This window comes from Rhinoraja longicauda, chromosome 14 (genome assembly GCF_053455715.1).
Source record: "Rhinoraja longicauda isolate Sanriku21f chromosome 14, sRhiLon1.1, whole genome shotgun sequence".
NCBI lineage: Eukaryota > Metazoa > Chordata > Chondrichthyes > Rajiformes > Arhynchobatidae > Rhinoraja > Rhinoraja longicauda.
In genome coordinates, this window is record NC_135966.1 from 34,225,356 (window position 1) to 34,250,085 (window position 24,730).

General features: G+C 41.4%; 1 protein-coding gene and 1 pseudogene across 1 annotated transcript in view; both read left to right on the forward strand.

The window, feature by feature from the left end:
- LOC144599768 (uncharacterized) overlaps positions 1 to 24,277 on the forward strand; it is a 34,909-nt gene extending 10,632 nt beyond the window's left edge. The window contains exon 3 of the mRNA XM_078411005.1: positions 23,237 to 24,277. Coding sequence (XP_078267131.1) covers positions 23,237 to 23,371 — 135 coding nt within the window. The 3' untranslated portion in view covers positions 23,372 to 24,277. The remainder of the gene's footprint in view (positions 1 to 23,236) is intronic.
- Positions 26 to 8,904, forward strand: LOC144599967 (protocadherin alpha-C2 pseudogene; annotated as a pseudogene).
- Positions 24,278 to 24,730: the final 453 nt, after the last annotated feature.

Here is a 24,730-nt window from a genome sequence, read left to right on the forward strand (position 1 = left end):
GAAACCGTACAATATATTTAGGACCATGACAGATACGCAGAGGTCTAAGCTGGATTTCACAGGTTATGAAAGCAAAAGTGAATAATAGAGAGTCAGAGTGGACAGCTATGTGCTGAGCCGGAAGAAATGGGGGAGATATTAAACAATTTCTTTTCTTCGGTATTTACCGAGGAGAAGGATATTGAATTATGTGAGGTAAGCGAAACAAGTAGAGTAGTGATGGAAATTAGGAGGATTAAAGAAGAGGAGGTACGGACACTTTTGAAGAATATAAAAGTGGATAAGTCTCCAGGTCCTGATAGGATATTCCCTAGGACATTGAGGGAAGTTAGTGCAGAAATAGCAGGGGCTATGACGGAAATATTTCAAACGTCATTAAAAACAGGGATGGTGCCGGAAGATTGGCGCATTGCGCATGTTGTGCCTTTGTTTAAAAAAGGTTCTAAAAGTAAACCTAGCAATTATAGACCTATTAGTTTGACGTCTGTGGTGGGAAAATTAATGGAAAAGATACTTAGGGACAATATATATAATTATTTGGATAATCAAGGCCTGATTAGAAACAGTCAACATGGATTTGTGCCTGGAAGGTCATGTTTGACTAATCTTCTTGAATTTTTTGAAGAGGTTACCAGGGAAATTGATAAGGGCAAGGCTGTGGATGTTGTCTATATGGACTTCAGTAAGGCATTTGACAAGGTTCCACATGGAAGGTTGATTAAGAAGGTTAAATCGTTGGGTATTAATAGTGAGGTTGCAAGATGGATTCAACAATGGCTGAATGGGAGATACCAGAGGGTAATGGTTGACAATTGTATGTCAGGTTGGAGGCCAGTGTCTAGTGGAGTGCCCCAAGGATCTGTATTGGGTCCACTGTTGTTTGTCATTTACATTAATGATCTGGATGATGGTGTGGCAAATTGGATTAGTAAATATGCAGATGATACTAAGATAGGTGGAGTAGTTGATAGTGAGGTAGATTTTCAAAGTCTACAGAGAGACTTGGGCCTTTTGGAAGGGTGGGCTGAAAGATGGCAGATGGAGTTTAATGCTGATAAGTGTGAGGTGCTGCATTTTGGTAGGACAAATCAAAATAGGACGTACAGGGTAAATGGTAGGGAATTGAGGAATGCAGTGGAACAGAGGGATCTGGGAATAACTGTGCATTGTTCCCTGAAGGTGGAATCTCATGTGGATAGGGTGGTGAAGAAGGCGTTTGGTATGCTTGCCTTTATAAATCAGAGCATCGAGTATAGAAGTTGGGATGTAATGTTGAAATTGTACAGGGCATTGGTGAGGCCGAATCTGGAGTATGGTGTGCAGTTCTGGTCGCCAAATTATAGGAAGGATGTCGACAAAATGGAGAGGGTACAGAGGAGATTTACTAGAATGTTGCCTGGGTTTCAGCACTTAGGCTACAGAGAGAGGTTGAATAGGTTGGGTCTTTATTCTTTGGAGCGTAGAAGGTTGAGGGGGGACTTGATAGAGGTTTTTTAAATTTTGAGAGGGACGGACAGAGTTGACGTGGGTAGGCTTTTCCCTTTGAGAGTGGGGAAGATTCCAACAAGGGGACATAGCTTCAGAATTGAGGGACAAAGGTTTAGGGGTAACATGAGGGGGAACTTCTTTACTCAGAGGGTTGTGGCTGTATGGAATGGGCTTCCGGTGGAAGTGGTGGAGGCTGGCTCGATTTTATTATTTAAGAGTAAATTGGATAGGTATATGGATAGGAGGGGACTGGAGGGTTATGGTCTGAGTGCAGGTAGATGAGACTAGGTCAGGGAGAATGGTCGGCGTGGACTGGTAGGGCCGGACAGGCCTGTTTCCATGCTGTAGTTGTTATATGTTATATGTTATATGTTAATAGTGGGTAGGAGTGGGCAGGTTACATGTAATGACAAATCGTCACGTGGGGATATGATTCAATTACACTCATGGATCTCCAAAACGAGTTGTGGTGGTGGGTGCAGCTCCAATTCGAAACATAATTTCTCAGGTTCAAGTAACTTGGGAAAAACAGGGAAGAAAAGATATGAGGTGTAAATGACCCGATTAGAAAGGCGTCCCATTCAGTTACGCTCAACTCTGCTCCAGCATTTCCATTTCCATGCACCCAACGATGTTTTAGAATCATAGAATAACAATAAACTCACCCTGTGTTCATTCCAAAAATTACTGGTCTTGACTGAAGCACACACAGTCTGAGATGAAACAAAACCGCTCAATAAATGAGTTAATAATCAAATGCTTTGTCATAGAAGTATGGATACATTTGGCACAGAGAAACGCATCTTATCTTCCATCCATGCCAATATGTTACATGTTATACCACAAAGTTTTATGCTCTGCAATAACGTTTGATGCAGCCTTTTATTAGCACATTTTGGGAATCTAAGCACAGAACAATCACCGAATGCACTTTAATCACGGCAAATTTGGTTTATTCAACAATCTGCAATAGCTCAGCCAACATGATCTACTCAAACGTACATAATACCCCGCTTTTGTGAGCCGAGGTCAGCAGAGATCAGCTATGATTACAGATACAAATTTCGGCATCAGCAGTTTCCTGTATCGCTGTCATTACACGCAGTTCTGCCAGAACGCGTATTTGCATAACACGAATTAAATAGAACGCGATTGGAGAATCTGGAAGTACTTTATGTATTGCACAGACAAACGGGTTGTAAAACGATCGTAAAATGGAGAACCATTTAAGAGTTATCTTGAAATTGATAAGCAGAAAATAAACCTACCTTGGAAATCTATCCTACTCTAACTATCCTATTATAGCACAGGTACCTGTTTATTGAATGTCGGGGTAAGCTGGTGTAGCCGAACGCCTACTCCTGATGCTATTTTCTTCTGTTCTTGTATTGCATGATCCCACCAGAATCCCTTGCCAACTATCTTGTACTTTCCACACAGGTAACACAATTGAAAATTGTTCGTAAAGTGTTTCAACGTTAGAACATCTGAGTGGATTAGCTCCCAATTTTTCAAATTATAGCGGTAATATTATAAGAATTAGAACCTACCTCTTGCCGTCGATTATTTTATCCATGCATTTATTTAGCTAATCTTTATTGGCCCCGTGGCAAATCGTGGCTCAGATTCTAATCCCGAAATTATTTCCCTTGAGGTTCATGAGATCAGAAGTGATAGGAGCAGAACTAGGCCATTCGGCCCATCAGGACCTCTCCGCCATTCAATCATGACTGATCTATCTCTCCCTCCTAACTCTGTTCTCCTGATTTCCCCCCATAACCCCCGAGACCCGTACTAATTTATAATCCATCTATCTCTGCATTAAACATATCAATTTACTTGTCCTACAGATCCTTCTGTCGCAAAGAATTCAACAGATTCACCATCCTCTGACTAAAGAAATTCCTCATCAACTCCTTCCCAAAGGAACGCCCTTTAATTCTGAGGTTATGACCTTTAGCCCTAGACTCTCCCATTTATAGAAACATCCTCTTCACTTCCACTCTATCCAAGCCTTTCACCATTCGGTAAATTTCAATGAGGTTCCCCCTCATCCTTCTAAACTCCAGCCAGTCCAGGCCCAGTGCCGTCAAATGTTCATCATATGTTAACCCACATTCTTGGGATCATTGTTGTAATCCTCCTTTGGACCCTCTCCAGAGGCAGGACATCCTTCCTCAGATATGGTGCCCAAAATTGCTCACAATACTCCAAATGTGGCGTGACCAGCGTCTTTTAGAGCCTCGGCATTACATCCCTGTTTTTGTATTCTACCCCTCTTTAAATAAATGCCAGCATTGCGTTTGCCTTCCTTACTACCGATTCAACTTGCAAGTTAACTTTATCGGAATCTTGCACCAGGTCCCTTTGTACATCCGATTTATGGATTCTCTCTCCATTTAGAAAATAGTCTCTACGTCTTAATCCTGCTACCAAAATGCATGACTGCATACTTTGCTTCACTATATTGCATCTGCCACTTCTCTGTCCACTCTCCCAACCTGTTCAAGTCCTTCTGCAGAGTGTCCTGCTTTTGCTGCACTACCTGTCCTTCCACCTATTTTCGTATAATCTGCAAACTTGGCCACAAATCCTTCAATCCCCTCATCTAAATCATTAATATACAATGTGAAGAGTAGCGGCCCCAGCACTGACCCCAGCAGAACACTAGACACTGGCAGCCAAGTAGAAAAAGCTCACTTTATTGCCACTCTTTGCCTTCTGCTATCCAACCAACCTGCTATCCATGCCAGTATCTGCTCTTTGATACCATGGGCTCACATCTCCATTAGCAGCCTCATATGTGGCATTTATCAAAGGCTTTCTGAAAAACTAGGTAAACAACATCCACTGGATTTCCTTTGCCTGTCATGCTATTTATTTCTTCAAATAATTCCAGCAGATTCATCAGGCAAGATTTCCCCTTCATAAAACAATGCTGACTTTGGCTTATTTTATCATGAATTTCAAAATACTCCATAAACTCATCCTTTATAATGGACTATAAAATCTCACCAACCATTGAAGCCAGACCAACAGGCCTCAGAAACGACACCCGTTCCTTCTCTCCGGAGATGCTGCCTGTCCCGTAGAGTTACTCCAGCTTTTTATGTCTATCTTTGGTTTAAACCAGCAACTGCAATTCCTTCTTACGCACTATAATTTCGACTTCGACTATTAGGCTTTGCTCCCTTCTCGTACAGCGGGGTAATATTGGCAATTTTCCAATCATCTGGTATCACGATTAATGCTGCCACAATCTCTAAAGCCACCTCTTTCCGAAACATAGAGTGCAGTCCATCCGGTCCAGTTCACATCACCTTCAGCCCTTTCAGCTTCCCAAGCACCTTCACCTTAGTAAGAGCCATTCAACTAACTTCCACCCCCTAACTCTTTTGAATTTCAGGAACATTGGTGGTATCTTCCACTAATGCAATAAAGTTATTCAAATTCTCTGCCATTTCTTTATTCCCCATTATCACTTCTCCTGTATCATTTTCCAACGGTCCAACATTCACTCTTGTCTCTTTCTTATTCTTTGTATAACTAAAGCAACTCTTACTATCCTCTTTTAAGTTATTGGCTAGCTTACCTTCGTATTTCATCTTCCCTCCCCGCATTGCCTTTTTAGTTACCTTTCGTTGTTCTTTTAGAACTTCTCAATCCCCTGGCTTCCCACTAATCTTTACAATGTTATATGCCTTCTCTTTTAATTGTATACTGTCATTGACTTCCCTTGTCGGCCACGGTCGTCCCATTCTCCCCTTAGAATCTTTCTACCTCTTTTGAATGAAAAGATCCTGCACCTTCCAAACTATTCCCAGAAATTCCTCTCATGGCTGTTCCACCGCCATTCCTGCATGGGTCCCTTTGCAGTCAACTTTGGCCAGCTCCTTCCTCATGCCTCTGTAATCCCCTTTACTCCGCTTTAATACCGTCACATCTGATTTCATATTCTCCCTCTCAAATTGCAAGTTGAATCTTATTATTTTGAGGTCGTTACCTCCTGGTGGTCAGTTTACCTTATCAAATCCGGATTATTACACAACACTAAATCAAGAATTGCCTTTTGCCTGGTAGGCTCCACAACATGCTGCTCTAAGAAACCATCTCGGATGCACTCTACAAATTCCCTTTCTTGGGGTCCAGTACCAACCTAATTTTCCCAGTCTGCCAGCATATTGAAATAACCTGTACCCTATATCCTGGCTACAGTTTGGGGACCTGTAAATAACCCCAATTAGGGTATTTTTTTACCCGTGCAATTTGTCAACTTTATCCCCAATGACTCTACATCTTCTGATACAATGTCAACCCTTGCTAAAGACCGAATTTCATTCCTTACCAGCAGAACTACCCCACCTCTTCTGCCCACCTGTCTGTCTTTCCAATAGGAGTATGATCTTGACGTATAACCTGGGTTCTGCTCGTTAATTTGAGGACTGACCACGTGCATTGGTTTTGCAGTGTCACTTTTTGGCTAAGTCACTGAACCTTACAAAAAACAAGGAAAATAGATTTTCAATTTCCCTTGTAACTCCGTGTCCAATACCGATTACGATTGCGAATGCAGACACCGGTCAGATGTCATGTGGTTCCGGACATTTCATACTTGCCACGGTAAACAGAGTCAACACATTACATTCCACAAATAGATTATTGTTATGTCCTCGCACTCATTTGAAACGCTTCCTTTGGCATGCTGTCATAATCATTTAGATCGTCCACCTTGCAGATCGCACACGTATCTCAAATATTTGGACAGGCGAGGCTTCTCAACTCTTCTTGTTTAGGTTCTCTATAAATGACATGTCCTTGGGAGGTTCGATTAAGAAAAATATCATGGCGTTTTAAGCGTATATTAGGAGCAAGATCCGCCGTGGTAGAATGGTAAAGTAGATTATCACTTACACGCACACACACACACACACACCCACACACACACACACACACACGCACATATTATATAGATATATATCCCGCTATGTGGCCTGACAGCTTTTCTCACAGACCGCAACACCAGCAACATTGGTGTCACCTGCAAACGCCCTACCCTATTTACGCATTTATGTATAAGCTACAGGATGAAATTGGACAGAGTTGGATTATTATACGGAAATAGTCAGAACCTTTTTTCCAGGATGGAAAAAAATCGAATACTATAGGGCATTGCTTTAAGGTGCAAGGGACATAGTTTAAAGGAGAAGTGCGGGGCAACTTTTTTGGCACAGAGCCCGGTGAATGCCTGGAATGCGCTTCCATGGTTGGTCGTTGAGGCACATACGATAGTGGCATTGAATAGTGGCATTGAATTTAAACGACGGAAAATTGTATATAAAAGAAAAGATGGACAGGGAAGAGCTGTGCAAACAAAGCACTTCCTGCGTGCTTAAACTGGAGGGTATAATGGAGAATCCGCTGAAGCTCTATCGTTTAGAAATCACAATTCGTGACATCAATGACAATTCACCCGTGTTCCAGAGGAGAGAAGTTAATATTGCAATGTCAGAACTGACACCAGTCGGAGCAACATTCCCACTTCCCAGCGCGCAGGACGGGGACGCTGGAAGCAACAGCGTTCAGTCCTACAAGCTGAGCCCGAGCGAGCATTTCACTTTGAAATTGCAGTCAGAAGAAGACCAACAAACCGATCTACCAGAATTGACTCTGAAACGACCTTTAGACCGAGAACAGCAAACAGCTCACCGCCTAACACCGACAGCATTTGACAGAGGGAGCCGGAGAAACATGGGAATTGCCCAGATTATAATCACTGTGCTCGATGTGAACGACAATGCTCCGGTCTGCGAACAGAACATCTATGAAGTCACAGCTCCAGAGAACGTGCCGAAAAATACCCTGATTGCGAAAGTAACGGCCAATGATTTGGATGAAGGACTAAATGGAGAGGTAACCTACTCGTTTAGCGATCACACCCCTGATAAGGTGCGCGATTTATTTAGTTTGGATTCAACAAGCGGGGAAATCAGGGTAATTGGTGTCGTGGACTTCGAAGAGGCAGAAAATTATCAAATTTTAGTTCAGGCGAAAGACAGGGGTACACATCAAGTATCAGTATACTGTAAAGTTTTGTTAGAGATTACCGATGTTAATGATAACAGTCCTCAAATAATAATAACGTCAACTCTGAGCATTATCACAGAACACGCTTCACCAGGCACTGCGGTAACTTTTTTCAAAGTTACCGACCGGGATTCTGGAAAGGAAGCAGTGGTTTATTGTTGGATCGCAGCTGAGTTACCCTTTAAATTGAATAACTCATCTAACGATTACTACACTTTAGTCATTGACGGCGATATAGATCGAGAGAAGACGCCTGAGTACAACATTACTATTATGTGTACAGATCGGGGATCCCTACCGTTCTTGACAAATAAAACCATCAGCGTTCACGAGTCGGATACAAATGACAACGAGCCACGTTTTACGCAATCGTCATTCACCCGATATGTGAAAGAAAATAATATCATTGGCGATTCTATACGTACTGTTCCAGCCTTTGATCCAGATGCTGATGAAAATGCCCAGTTATCCTACTCGATTTTAGATGTGCTTGTGCATGGTTTGTTTGTGTCCTCATTCGTCTTGATAAACCCAGTAAATGGGGTGGTGTTTGCACGACGATCCTTTGATTTTGAAGAAATTAAATTATTTCAGTTCCAAGTGCAAGTTAGGGATGCTGGATCGCCGCCACTCAGTTGTAATGTGACAATGAATGTCATTATCGTAGACCAGAATGATAATGTCCCGGTAATAGTCTCACCTCTGCCAACTAAAGCTGCCGTAGTAGAAGAAACAATCCCAAGATCAGCAGACTCAGGTTACTTGGTGGCAAAAGTGACTGCAATAGATGCAGATTCTGGTTTAAATGCACAACTGTCCTATCACATACATCATCCCTCTGATGGATGTCTGTTTACGTTGGCTGCGGAAACGGGGGAAATTTGGACAATTCGCCGTCTTTTGCAAAAAGACATTTCCACTCAAAAAATCGTAATTGTGGTAAAGGACAAGGGCACGCCATCACTTTCATCCACAGTTACCATCAATGTATTAGTGCAGGATGACAGGGCAGAAAATGCATCTAATATTGGCATAATGGCCACCTCTGGCATATGGAAATATGACTTTAAAGTCTATTTAACTATTACCTTTGGCGCAACGTCCTTGTTACTTTTTTTGGCTATTACAGTTCTCGGTATTAAGGTCCACAGATCAAGAAAGGATAGACATTATTACTGTTGCTGTTGGAACACGGATTTTCTTTCGAGGAGAGATGCAGCAATTGGAGTTCAAAAGGCTAGTGTAAATATTCGATTACAGCCCAATTACACAGACATGTACGACAATAAGATTCTTCCACAAGTACTGCCAGGTGATATTGGCGAAGAATAAACAATAAACGATTTCATGTTACTAAAATTACAAGGTATGTCCGAACTCCCGACTCATACCAAGACTGGCTCATATGTCACAACTGAACATGGAAAGACATCAAACTGCACGGGCAGGAATATCACTGAATTTCACAACGTTCAAATACTGCGACTGACTTTTGGAATATCAATGTACTCTAGTAGCAAAGCTTTTGGACGTAAATTTAAGTAATCAGACTTAGCCGTCAATTACGGAATGGACGTTTGAACAAATTTTCCCGACGCATTTCAAAAGAAAAGTTCGCGCATGGAGTATGAAAAAAGGCCACTGTTTAGTTGAGTTTAGTTTATTATTATCACGTGTACAGAGGTACAGTTAAGAGTTGTATTTGTTGTGTGCTATCCAGTCAGCAGAAAGACGATCGATGATTATAAGCAAGCCGTCCTCAGCGTACAGATTCATCAGAAATAGTATCACGTTTCTAGCAAGATTAAGTCTAGTAAAGTCCGATTAAATATAATTCGAAGGTCTCCAATGTGGTAAATGGGAGGTAATGACCGCTTGCGAGTTGGCGATATGACTGTCCAGTTGCCCGGCAACAGCTGGGAAGAAACTGTCCCTGAATTAAGCAGTCACGAAATTGCATTCAAAGCAAAGATGCATTTCACCCATCATGGTCGAAGTACAATAAGATATGCTTGACCGTTATCTGCTCAGTGTTGTATTTAGAGTCGCTATTTTGGAACAGAGTGGGTAAATAGCAGGATAAGGTCCTGCTGCATTATTGTAGGGAACTGATTACAGCGAATCTGGGATGGAAATGGCACCGGAATGAACTAGCTTACTTGCGGAAAGGCTTATTAGTTAGTGCTGTTGGGACTGGTTTAAACGAATTTGGTAAAACTAATTGGAAACCCAGTGTTTGGATCGGGGGGCGTGTTCAGTCAAATATAGAAGGTACGTTAAGTCATTCCCGTGGTAGTGTAGACCTGGCGTGATAATTCACAATGAAGGAAAGAAGGTAAAATTGCATCAATTTTAATTCAAGGGTCGAAAACAAGAATGTGAGTCACAATAATATTGAGCATTGATTGGCACACCGAAATATGTTACCCATCATAGAGGTATGGTTGAAATAAAAGCGGGGGTAATAACTCAACATTTCAGGGTATAGAATCTTAAGGTGTGTTTCTTGCGCCGGTTACCATGGTATGGAAGGACAACATAGTAGAAGGCTCTTCCAATGAGACCACATGGGCAGAGGTTAGAGGGAATAAACCCCTCTGTGTTGGCAACACACTGCGGGCCACAGTACAGTCAGTTTGATATGGTGCAACAGAGATTTAGCAGTGATATGGTTATGGGAGCAGCGTCTTAAAATTTTCGTAGTATCAAATGGGATAATTTTACTATGAAAGGAATATAGAAAGTCTGTTTCTAATCTGTTTCCAGGAGATCATTTTGAGAATGTATGTAGATGACTCAACCAGACAAAGGGCAATACTAAAACTTATCTTAGGAGTTGGAGCCAAGCAAGTTGTACCAATATGAATAGACTTGTTGATAGTAACCATAGATCTGTAAGTTTCAAGATAGCCTTGGAAATAGACAGGAATAGTTTGGTTATTGAGGGCTTGAATTGGGTGAGACCGATTTCAATATCACAAGATAGGACCTGACAATAATAGACTTGGAACAGTTACTTGCAGGTACATTTATATCCGACAGGTGGGAGTCATACAAAAGTGAAATAATGAGATTTCAGGTCCACAGTGTATCCATGAGGGAGAAAGATAAATGCAGGAAGTGCAAGGAATCCACATTTCAAGGGATGTGGAGGAATGGATGATGATAAACGATGACGTGTACGAGAAGCATATAGAGCTGAAAGTTGGGATAGCCCTTCAGGAACGCTAAAATGTGCGTACGTGTGTGCAAGTGCAAGTGACAGACAGTGAGAACCTTGCTTGTGAAGTTTATAGTAACGGTCAGTGTATTCAAAATAATTTAGAAAGGCAAAGATGGAACGGGTAATATAACTGGCAGAAAAGATTAAAAATAAATAAAATGCATTTATAAGTACTTGAGAGACATACGGGTGAGCAAAGGAAAAGAAAGAATCAGGTCGATAAGGGACAATTGGTATTTGGAGTCAAAGGGTGGAGATGAGTTGATTAATTATTATTTCTCACCTTCATTTACTCAGTAGGGAAAAGTTGTAATTGTGGGGTTGCAATAAATATTAAATTAAATTCGTATCCTTGCAAAAAGGATATTCAAATGTTTAGCTGGCATAAAGGTCGATAGATTGTTAGGGCCTAAGGAGATGTATCTCAGGTTGCTATGGGAGACAAAGGAGGAGATTGCCGAGGCGCGGCAGAATGTTTTACATCTCTGCATGAAACATGCAGATTTGCGGAGGACAGAACGCGCGGCAACTTTATTCAGGAATAACAATAGAACACGGCAGTATTTAAACGCCATTAGACTAAGTTCAGTCACAAGAAAGCCTATTGGAAAGAAAGAACTGAGGCAAAGGATTACTGTACACTTCCAAAGTCATGAACTAATCATAGACTTTCAATGTGGTTTTGTTTGGAAGAAAATGCTTTGACGGTGGCAGCATGGTAGATGTAGTGCTTTTGGACATAAGTCAGGCACTTGATGAGCTCCCACGAAGGATGTTGGTCCAAAATGTTCGGGCCAATGGGATCCAATGCAATTGGATCAAAAACGTGGCTTTATATTAGGAGGCAGAGCGTGAAGATGGAGTGTTGTATTTTCCAGTGCAAGCGTGTGACCAAAGGTGTGCCAAGTGAAGAATTGCTGGAAACGTTTTAGATTGGTTTATACTTTTATGCAATAGGGATTTGAAAGGTAGAGTTCCATATGATTCGTTCCACGTGCACTGAGAAACAGAACAAAGCTTCATTGCTGCGCAACACAGGCAAATTAAACAATACATAATTGCAACAAGGTAGCGCACGAGAGTAATTTTGGGTGTAAAAAAAGGTAGGATTTGGCATTATAGCTACAGAGAAAGTGCAGATGAAAAGGGCATGAGCTATAACGAAGTAGACTGGGACATCAAAAATTCATCCTTAGCCAATGAACAGATAAGAGAGAGTGATCGAATTCCACCGGTACTTGGTATATCGCTGATTTACTGAGGCAGCGTGAGGTATAGATAGCGTCGACAGTGGGGAAAACATGGATTATGTGATCGACTAGACAGCATTGACAACTCTGCAATTCCGTGGGGCGTTCGGCACAGTTGTTGCCACCTCAAGCTGTGATGCGTCCGGATGGGATCCTTTCGCTGGAGCAACTGTGGAAATTGGCCAGAGTTAATGAAGAAATTACGAATTTCCTTTGTCTTCCGGGGACGAAGAGACACTGGTTTCGTTCATGTCGTTTATATAGTTGTATCAGGAAAAACTGTCAGTAACATTTACACATTGGAATATGAAGATCTCGGTCACCTCCACTCTGCATTGTACCCAATTTTTATGCTTGAGCGAGCAGAACGGGCTATGCTGCAGGTTTCCTTTTATAGGTTGATAAATTTTCTTGAATATTGAACACAATAACGTTAAAAATATAGAGACATTCAGCGGCTCCATTCGAAATTACACTGAACCGTTCTCAGAGATTACGTATGCTCTAAAACATTTCAGAATAATGGTTAGCTTATTGGAGTGCGAATAAACTAAATATTTTTTTAGTCACAGCGTGGGCCTCAGTCTCATTTTACTCGGATTCTTTATCTATACATGGTGGACTTACATAACTATTGTATGAAATCATATCATACAAACCCACGCACGGTAGCGCAGCGGTAGAGTTGCTGCTTTACAGCGAATGCAGCGCCGGAGACTCAGGTTCGATCCTGACTACGGGTGCTGCACTGTAAGGAGTTTGTACGTTCTCCCCGTGACCTGCGTGGGTTTTCTCCGAGATCTTCGGTTTCCTCCACACTCCAAAGACGTACAGGTATGTAGGTTAATTGGCTGGGTAAATGTAGAAAAAATAAAAAAATTGTCCCTAGTGGGTGTAGGACAGTGTTAGTGTGCGGGGATCACTGGGCGGCACGGACTTGGAGGGCCGAAAAGACCTGTTTCCGGCTGTATATATATGATATGATATTACACGTGCGCCTCAATTACTCTTCCCAGCAAGTTATTGCGAAAAAAGCCAAGTGACGAGGTTCTCTGTATTACTAACAATATTGTTACAAGGCAGCCACATTCCACATGATGAGAGACTTTGTATGTTAATGGCAGATTACTTTCAATGTATGTTAGGTGGGTGAATAATTGCATAAACATGCAAATAATATTCAAAGGCACTAGGAACGAACGCTTTCAGTTATTCAATGCAATCTATCTTCAAAAATGGGTAAGTAATATCCATCAAGTACATGATTTACAATCATGGGAAGTATAATTTTAATTACGCTGCACTCAAAGAGTACATAACATACACAATTTTATAAATATTAGGCTGCAAAAGATAACGTTGCACACCGTTAAATGCACAAAGCAGATCTTCCGAAACACAGCGGAGGCATTGTTGCTTTAAGAGCATTTGCTGTTATAATTGGTCAAGTCCCTATGTGTCGCTCTCTACCAATGAGGGGATGAAATGCAGTCGAGGATCCTGCATCAGTCTCCTTTGAACAAGCACTGCGCAGTATCGAGGAGAGGGAACGGTTTCATTGTTCCACGCTCTGGACTCATATTTCAGCTGAAAGGATTTCTGTATCTCATATTAACGCAGAAGAAAAATCGCTCGTATGTTTGGGAAAGAAATATAGCTTTTCGGCGACATATTCAAGGTAATCAGCATTTTCATTGTCGGCGTTCTTTCCAACGTGGTGGAAGAAATCCTTAAATTCGGCGGCTATGACTGGGCTAATTTAATCCAGAATGGTCGCACCGCTCAACAACCGAGTGTTGCAACTTTCCGTTTTTCATGTGCTACTCTTCCACCTTTCCGGTTCAGTGCAACGTAATATTCGTTACTCAATTCCAGAAGAGCTGAAGGTTGGTGCCTTTGTTGGTAATGTTGCCCGGGATCTCGGGCTAGAGATTAAGCAGCTTTCGCAGCGCAGATTTAGAGTTGCATCAGAAAAGAAAATACAGCACCTCGCCGTGAACCTGAGGACGGGAGCAATATTTATCAAAAATAAAATAGACAGAGAAGAGCTTTGTGGACATAGATTCAGTTGCGTGTTGATGTTAGAGGCCATAATCGAGGGCCCGCTTAAGATATATCGCATTGAAGTTGAGATACTTGACATAAACGACAATGCGCCCCGATTCCAGAGAGAGGAAATTAACAAAGCAATATCTGAGGTCGCACCGGTCGGGACGATTATTCCACTCCCGAGTGCGATGGACGCAGACGCTGGAATAAATGGTGTTCATTCCTATCAGCTAAATCCAAGCGCGCATTTCAGTTTAAAACTGCAAACAGATGGTGAACAGAATGATATCCCAGAATTGGTACTGGAACGACCACTAGATCGCGAGCAGCAAACGACACATAGATTAACATTGACGGCCACTGATGGCGGGAACCCGAAAAAAATCGGAACTACCCAGATCATTATTACTGTGCTTGATGTGAACGACAATGCTCCGGTCTGCAAGCAAAGCATTTATCAAATCACAACCCCAGAAAATGTGCCTAAAGATTCCTTGATAGTGCAGGTAACAGCCGAGGATTTGGACGAAGGCGTAAACGGCGAGGTAATATATTCCTTCAGCGATCACACTCCCAATAGAGTACGCGAATTGTTTAGTTTGGACCCAGCGAGCGGCGAGATCAGGGTAATTGGGGCTGTGGATTTCGAAGAAGCAAATAGCTATCAAATTTTGGTACAAGCTGAAAACAGAGGCACTCAACAAATACCAGTATACTGTAAAGTTGTATTAAAGATTAGCGATGTTAATGATAACTGGCCTGAAATAATAACAACGTCCACCTTCAACACAATACCAGAAAATATTGCTGCGAATACGGCAGTGTCTCTTATAGGAGTTAGGGACCGAGATTATGAAAACTCACCCAATGTTTCTTGCAGTATCCCCGGAGATATCCCTTTCAATCTGAATGCTTCTTTTAATAATTACTTCACGTTAATCACTCGTGGTAACATAGATCGTGAAAAGGTGGGGGAGTATAATGTTACAATTACATGCACAGATAGTGGCTCGCCTCCACTTTCGACCAAGAAATTAATCCGAGTTCAAATTTCGGATATAAATGACAACGCTCCACGATTTACGCAGCCTTCTTTTACGGTGCACGTAACAGAAAATAATGTTATTGGTTCTTCAATTGGTTCTGTGCCAGCAATTGATCCAGATTCTAATCAGAATGCTCAATTGGCGTACTCCATTTTGGATAGCCTGATAAACGGGTTGCCTTCATCCACTTTCGTCTCAATAAACCCGACCAGTGGGGCGCTGTTTTCTCGTAGATCGTTTGACTATGAACAAACAAAAACCTTTACATTCCATGTGCAAGTAAAGGATGCAGGGATCTTGCCGCTCAGCAGCAACGTCACCGTGAAAGTGGTCATCATAGATCAGAATGACAATGCTCCAGTGATCATATCGCCTTTATCTGCAATTGATGATTCCATTCCAAGATCTGCAGACTCAGGTTACTTGGTTTCAAAAGTCACGGCCACTGATGCCGATTCTGGACGGAACGCGCAGCTTTCTTATGAGCTTCGTCGCCCTACGGATGAAAGCCTATTTACTGTAGCTCCAGAAACTGGCGAGATTTGGACAATTCGCCGCTTTGGACACAAAGATTCACTCAGGCAGAAAATCGTGATTGTCGTGAAGGATAAAGGAACTCCATCCCTTTCGTCCACCGTCACGATTAATGTGTCAGTACAGGACGATTTAGCAGACAGTTCATCTAATGAAGGCTTGTTTGGGACAATTGGTCCATGGAAGACTGACGTAAAACTATATCTAATGATTTTGTTTGGCACAACTTCATTTATTTTACTTGTGGCAATTGTAATCCTCGGCATTAAGGTACATAGAAACAGAAATTATTCTGGCAGTCATTGTTGCGTTGGAGACACGTCATATTTTCCGCGGAGGAGCAATTCGCCCCACGGAGTTCAAAAGGCCAGCGTGAATCTTCAAATGCCGCCCAGTTACAGGGAGGCGCGTGATAATGAAAATCACCCACAAGATTTCATTGATGAGGTGACACCAGATGAAGCCATGAGTCATCTTATGCTTCTGAAGCTGCATGGATCGGCCGCACTCACGAATAATATCAAGAATAGCGCGAGCGTGTCGGCAGAACATGGAAAGACATCATACACTTTGAACATGGATACAACAGGATTTTATGAGGTGAGGCGTGCCTTCTTAAAACCTCTTGGATTGAAATAGGTTATGTTAAGAAATAAATTGAGTGAGAATTGTTTGCTTGTTTGCGTAACTTTATTAGAAATAATGCTTTTTGACGCCAGGCAAATCTCCATAAGAAATCGAAGAAGTGTTAGACTAAGCAGCCTCTGGTAATTGTTTCACCATTCGCGATTATTACTATATTTTTAAGTCAATGTCACTTCCCTGCTCTCACCACCATATCCAGCGATTTCCCTAAAATATCTGTCCACTTGCTCTTGAATCGTCACATTGCGTAAGAGTCGACTGCCCTGTAATTTAGTAAATTCAAACGAATTCGAAGAAGAACGTTCTTCTCATTTCAGGCCAATAAAATGTTGAGTCATATGAAATTTGGAGAATTGGTTCCAATCCTTACATTGGTTACTATCATATTGAAAGCACCGAGCAATTGAGGAAATAACACAAGGTCGATTGGGGAGGGGTGGGGGGCAGGGGTGAAATCGCATGATAGATCTATTTCAAAAGGATTACTATTCAACTGAACTAAAATTAGCATTGACGTTAAAGGCTAACTAAGTTGGTCAATCTGAAGTAACCAGTTAAACAAAGTTAGTATACATTGGCGCAATGAATCGCGCGCATTTATATTGGAACCATAACTGATGCCATCGTTTCAATATGTTATTTTGCTGAACAATGAATTCAAGTTAGTAACAATGAAGGGAATGAGAAGAAAAATTGCCTTCCGTATGGCTCCAAATTAAAAATGGAAATGTCCAGCAATTAATAAGTATCACTTATTTGGAGCTTAATCTATTGTTGGAGCATTGAAGCTCATATGAATTTGGTTGACGGCCTGGTGGCGCAATTGCTGGTGCTGTTACCTCATAATTGCTGGTGCTGTTACCTGTTAGTTTGACGTCTGTGGTGGGAAAATTAATGGATAAGATACTTAGGGACAATATATATAAACATATGGATAAACAAGGCCTGATTAGGAACAGTCAACATGGATTTGAGCCTGGAAGTTCATGTTTGACTAATCTTCTTGAATTTTTTGAAGAGGTTACCAGGGAAATTGATGAGGGCAAGGCTGTGGATGTTGTCTATATGGACTTCAGTAAGGCATTTGACAAAGTTCCACATGGAAGGTTGATTAAGAAGGTTAAATCATTGGGTATTAATAGTGAAGTTGCAAGATGGATTCAACAATGGCTGAATGGGAGATACCAGAGGGTAATGGTTGACAACTGTATGTCAGGTTGGAGGCCAGTGTCTAGTGGAGTAACCCAAGGATGTGTGTTGGGTCCGCTGTTGTTTGCAATTTACATCAATGATCTGGATGATGGTGTGGCAAATTGGATTAGTAAGTATGCAGATGATAGTAAGATAGGTGGTGTAGTTAATAATGAAGTAGATTTTCAAAGTCTACAGAGAGACTTGGGCCTTTTGGAAGGGTGGGCTGAAAGATGGCAGATGGAGTTTAATGCTGATAAGTGTGAGGTGCTGCATTTTGGTAGGACAAATCAAAATAGGACGTACAGGGTAAATGGTAGGGAATTGAGGAATGCAGTGGAACAGGGGGATCTGGGAATAACTGTGCATTGTTCCCTGAAGGTGGAATCTCATGTGGATAGGGTGGTGAAGAAGGCGTTTGGTATGCTTGCCTTTATAAATCAGAGCATCGAATATAGAAGTTGGGACGTAATGTTAAAATTATACAAGGCATTGGTGAGGCCGAATCTGGAATATGGTGTGCAGTTCTGGTCGCCAAATTATAGGAAGGATGTCAACAAAATAGAGAGAGTACAGAGGAGATTTACTAGAATGTTGCCTGGGTTTCAGCACTTAAGCTACAGAGAGCGATTGAACAGGTTGGGTCATTATTCTTTGGAGCGCAGAAGGTTAAGGGGGGACTTGATAGAGGTTTTTAAAATTTTAAGAGGGACGGACAGAGTTGACGGGGGTAAGCTTTTCCCTTTGAGAGTGGGGAAGATTCAAACAAGGGGACATAACTTCAGAATTAAGGGACAAAAGTTTAGGGGTAACATGAGGGGTAACTTTTTTACTCAGAGGGTGGTGGCTGTATGGAATGAGCTTCCGGTGGAAGTGGTGGAGGCAGGCTCGATTTTATTATTTACGAGTAAATTAGATAGGTATATGGATGGGAAGGGATTGGAGGGTTATGGTCTGAGAGAAGGTAGATGGGACTAGGTCGGAGAAAGTGTTCGGCATGGACTAGAAGGGCCAAACTGGCCTGTTTCCGTGCTGTAATTGTTATATGGTTATATGGTTATAATTTCGAGTTCGATCCTGATTTCAGATGCTGTCTCTGATTGCATGGGTTTCCGCCAACATTTCTACATACGAAAGACGTGCTGGCAGTCATCACAGCTTATACAGGACCTATGATAACACATTCGTTTTGCTGGCAACTGTGTTAAGTTGCATCGAGAATGTATTCATTCATTTTATATAGGAAACTGTTTTAAGACTAGCGCGCATAAATAATTTCGAAATCCTCTTGAGAAATGGTGTTGAGATAATGACACACTTTAATTTGTGAGATGCTTAAATAAATCTGCAGATTTTTGGGGGGAGATTCTGATACCGTATCAAAGAATAGCACTGCATTTCCAAGTTAGGTATGCGTTCATCTTGAGGGGTTGAATATTAGTATTGTGTGCAATCAATTTCAATTGGTACATGAGTCCATTCAAGACAAAAATAAGACTATTGAATAGGAAAGCTACTGGAGAAAAACATGTAAGTCCAAAATTAATTTCATCGAGAAGATTCAATGCATCATTCTTTTGTTTTAAATGTCATGGTAAACACAGTACAGAATACAACCCCTTTGTCCACAGCACAGGAGTTTAATACAAGCAGGCTTACGTACAATAAAATAAAAATCATGTCTGCAGCATCGCAGACGCATAGTCTCAAACCAACACACAAATCCAAAAAATGTACATACAGGGCACACAAATTCTTTTTGACACCAAAAAGAAAAAGGGACTATGCAGGAAAGACAATCCAAAGGCAATTTGGGAAAAAGAAACAAGTCCAGGGCAAAGTTAGAGGTAGTTGTTTGTAGTTTCCCGATGTTGAGGGGGGTTATGATTGTGCAGGCTACTTCAAGAACCAATTAGTTGTAGGAAAGTGTTGTACCTGAATCTATTCGTGTGGCAGGCTGCTGGACCTGGCGCCCAATGGTGGCCCATAACTCTCTGTAACCTCTTGCATCGCTGTGAAATGGATTGTCATGCGTGACCCCACGATGTAAACTGCAAGGATACTTTCTATAGTATATCTGTCGAGGTTTCTTGGAGTATTCGGTGACAAACCGAATCTAACAGCGGGAGCGTATTTTTTTTCGGAGATTGTCTTCGTATGGTACGATATGGGACTGTATGGTGCGATAGGGATATAGACAGTATCACAAAATGCTGGAGTAACTCAGCAGGTTGACCTGCTGAGTTACTCCAGCATTTTGTGATACTTTCGATTGGTACCAGCTCCTGCAGTTATTTTCCTACACTGAGATATAGACAGCGTTTAATTAACATTGTTAAACAAAAACATGTGCTTCCTTTCTTCGAATTAAAACGTGGTCATTGGCCGTCTTTCCAATCACATCTGTTTTACTATTGGTAGGACTGTAAATATAAGGACAACAGTGGCGGCACGTTGGCGCAGCAGGCAGAGCTTGCCCGAGACCCGAGTTTGATCCTGATCTTGGGTACTGTCTGTGTGGAGTTTGCACATTCTCCCTGTGACCACGTGGATATCCTCCAAGTGTTCCAGTTTCCTCCCACATCCCCAAAAACGTGCCGGGTTGTAGGTTAATTGGCCTCCGTAAATTGCCTCTAGTGTGGAGTGGGTGGGATAACATAGAATGAGTATGAACGAGTGATCGATGGTCGGTGAGGATTTGGAGGCGGAACGGCCTGTTTCCATGCGTTATCTTTAAACTCTAAACTCAAAGCAACTACGCCAAATTCCACTGTCCATTCCATTGAAGTGATAATAATCCCATTTATTTACAGTAGATGTGCTATATATTATCTATGTGACCAGTCGAATTTACATTAGGAGGAACAGCACGGTCACTATTTACCGAGAATATGCTTGGGGTGGCCGAGTGAAGTTGCATGCGTGGGAGTTAGGTATAAGAAGGGGGTAATTCATTTGTAGTGATTGTATTACAGCCGCCACAGTCGTCACCTCAAAGCAGAGGATCAGGTGTGTATGGTGGTTACAGATAACTGAAAAAATAATAGGGTCGTAGTAAGTGTTGAAACTTCCCTCTTATTGCTCGGAACTTCCATAGCGCACAAACTCTAGAATGTGGCAGAATATCTTTAAAAAAGTGCAGGAATGCTTTCTCAAACAATATGTAGATGGCCCAACAAGGAAACGTGTTCTGTTGGATCACCTACTTGGCAGAGGCAGTGGGGGAATTGAGCACTTTTGGTAGAGTCGCCACAATTTAATTCGTTTTTCAATGGTGATTGGGAAAACATGGGGCTGATCCACAAATAAATCTTAAATTGGAGCAAGGCACATTTTGAAGACTTTACACGGGAACTTGCAATGGTTTATTGGGAGAGGCTGTTGTCGGGAAAAGGGACGTCTGCCAACTGGATGGCTTTTAAATATGAGATTGGGAGAATTCAGGACCAGCATGTTCCTGTTAGAGTGATGGATAAGGTCGGCAGAATCAGGGAATATTCAAAGGGATATTTCGGAGCACATACGATATATCCATTGCAACATGTTTATTTATCGTTAGACACACCATTCACGTTAACTACAAAATATAGGTAGTATCCAATTTAAGGGAAAAAAAGTCATATTATGAAGAAACAGGGCCATCAGTATTTTATAATCTTTCACAATATGAAAATAGGCTAACAACGCAAAAACAGGAAAAAAAGTAACAAGATAGGACAAACCTAGTAAAACCTGTTATGAATATTTTTAAATGAGCGCGGATCTGATTAAAACATGTATCTGGGGATTTAATAATAGGAAAACAAAGGCAAACAGGTGCACATTAGAAGGTGTTTGCATTAATCCATTGAACTCAATCCACTGCACCAAAAAGTTCTACAAAGCTGTCACTGGAAGTGATAAAGCAGCGCAGAGAACTTTCTCTCAGGAATAAGTTGGGAATGAAATGAAATGTTGCCGCTCATAGTCCTCGTGGGCAGTTTACTCGGGATTTCAAAGAAGGGATTAGTAGGAGCCCATTTGCTGATTTGTTGTTTGAAAGAGAACCTTATGCTGCCTACAAAGTGGAAGCGATGAATACATCTGCACTAGCTAAAATGTTATTTGAACTTCAGCTACAAAACCCCGTATTAATATACAATAAATGATTCGGTTATGAGTTCATAAATATTTTTTGCACTGCTGCCTGAGTGGTATTATCACCACATATAAGTATTAAAGTCGTTTTACACTTCTATCTTTAATGAACATTGCGCATTTTTTTAAAGTGTAACGTCAAGGATTTGCGCAGAGACCTAACGGAACTAATGTAAATAAAATAAATATGACCGTAGAAATGACACAGCGGTGTCACTCGCCAAGTGGATGTACAAATGGTCACCACATTGACCTCGGTAATAACCAGTTAGTTACAAACATATTTCTAGCGCTGAATGGACGCACTCGGCGACAAGCTGATTTCGAGCAGCCAAAGCATGTTTCAGGGAAATAGACAATAATTAAGACTATATAAAACTATAATCCCAAGGACTAGTATGCTAATGTAAATTGAGACATATTTAGAAAACAAACATTTTGTTCCTTACACATTTTTAAATGGTTTAGTGGGATGTCCACCATTGCTTATATGTGCCACTATTTCTCTTTGATTTTTGTCAACTGACTGTCTCTGACAACTAATTGCCTTTGCAAAGGCAGCTGTGTGCATTATGCTTGAATTGCTGCAGTTATTCTGGAGAAGGTTCTTTATGCTGTTGATAAGGAGTTGTAGGTTTTAGACGCAGGAAGATTGAAAGAATTATGTTGTGTTTCGAAGTCAGGATAATGTGCAGCTTCAAGGGGTAAACGGGCACTGGCCTTTCTATGCGTATTCTTTCCTTGTTCTCCTTCGTAGTTCACTAGTTTTAAAAGCAGTGTCGGAGTAGCTGAGGTGAGTTGCTCATGTGCATTCTGTTGACGGTGCAAAACACTACGCTGACAATGCCGGAATGGCCGTCAAACTATTGCTGAACTAATCTGCCAGGCACAGTTCCCAAATTAGTGAGCCATTCCCAGATTATCGTGGGAGGTTTTGGAATGATAACGTAATATTTTACAACTTCGTGGACCACTTCAAGGTGCATTTTAGAACCAACAGCATTGCCACATGATGAACAAACCTTGCTCTTTCCACCTCAATCTCATTAAGACCTTTTCGTGGTGATCATTACTGGGCCGGTGCCGCAGCGGTAGCGTTGCTGCCTTGCAGCGCCGGAGAACAGAATTCGATCCCGACTATGGGTGCTGTATGTACGGAGTTTGGAGTTTGTGTGATTTCTCCGAGATCTTCGGTTTCCTCCCAACACTCCAAAGACGTACAGGCTTGTCGGTTAATTGGCTTGGTTTGTATACTTGGTATAAGTGTAAATTGTCCCTAGTGTGTGTAGGCCTGTCGTTGGTCGGTGCGGACTCAGTGGGCCGAAGGGCCTGTTTCCACGCTGTATCTCTAAATTAAACAAAATTGCTAACATTATTTTTTTGGGATCACATTATGAATTGGATTAAATTACATAATTGCCAAGGTGGGATTTGTTAGTTGAGACGTCTGGGCTTAATACAATGCGAACGTAATCACTGTATCACCATGACGTAAATGGTTTTGGGGTTTCCGCAGTAATGCACATTGTTATCGAAATAAGAGAACAACAATATATATTTCTGAAACCTGGTTTCTCCTTCGATTTCAGATCTGCGGTAACCGTCAGTGGGATTTGGAGCAATCTTCCATGGAAAGGTACCCTTCTGGACAATATAATTTGGCTGAAAATGAAGTGGAACCGGATCACAGAAGGTTTATGGAAATACATTCCCACGCCTTATAGGAAGCACGAATAAGTTCATGGTGGATGGAAATGATTTTGTCTCTTAATTGCGGCGAGCAGTTTGCATAGATGTTGCCTGTTCTCCGCTATATTTCCTCAAGTGGCCATCTCATTCTGCATGATTACACTTCATGTCTAATACGGTTGTAACTGCTAGTCTTCGTAATGAGCCGTCGATTTACGGCAGAATTCCGCTGACCAAACATCGTCTCAAGGGCATTTATCGCAACATACGCCTCCAAAACAGAACATTTTCTGCGATTCTTAGGTGTTTGAAAAGGTAGACTTGCCATCAGCAAATAATCCTCACGACTTTCGTATTCTGTTGTAATATGTCTTTGCCGACATAGGAAGGACTTCGAGAGAAAGTGTTGCTGGTTCATCGATTGCCAATAAAATTTCCAATGATCAATGAAGAAACTTGCATTTAGAGAAATTGAAGCTAAATTCCAGGTGGAGTCTTCACTTTCTCGTTCACTTCGCAACATTCAAGAAGTGGATTGGTTGAATAAAGCTTAATTAAGACCAATGACAGTACGAGGAACCATTGAAGATTGGGTAAAATTCTGCTCAAAGAAACAGAATATCACAACAGACATAATTTTAGAATGCGATTAAAATTGCAAGCGAAGACAAGAAAGGACTGCACAAAATATTATTTTTCACCGTATTAGAGAATTCAGTTGATGGCATTGACCTGCTTCTGTATTGAAATTCTATTCTCGCGTACTTCTTCAGCATTGCCAATTAGTTGTTGTGTCCGTAAATTTTCACGTGCTATGTTATATTTCTCAATATCACGAAAATGTTTAGGAGTCCTTTGTAGCGAAAAGTACCGCTCTTAGTGTTCTGAAGAATATGTCTTGTTGTTCCCCAAATTAATTCACCTAAATAAAAATAACTGAAGTCGAATCCTGCTTTATCGTGTTCTCATCAGTACGAATCAAACCAGTGCAGGCCAATGATATCAAATAAACTTTAACTTCAATTCTGAACGACACAAAACGAGAATAAATTTGGCTAACGATGCATCTATTTCAAGAGCCCGTAATACAATTCAATACAATACAATACAATATATCTTTATTGTCATTGTACAGGGGTACAACGAAATTGGGAATGCGCCTGCCATACGATGCAATAAATTAATTAGCTAGTCAGTATTAATTTAAACAACCCAATGAAACAAATTAGAACAGTTTTAAAACAGAATAAAGTGCAAGTAGATCTGTACCGGTTCACTGTGCGATGTGACCATCCGGCTCAGCAGGACCGGTTCATAGCAGCTATGGCCTTGGGGATGAAGTTGTTCCTGCGTCTGGAGGTGCGGGCGTAGAAGGCCTTCTATCGTCTGCCCGA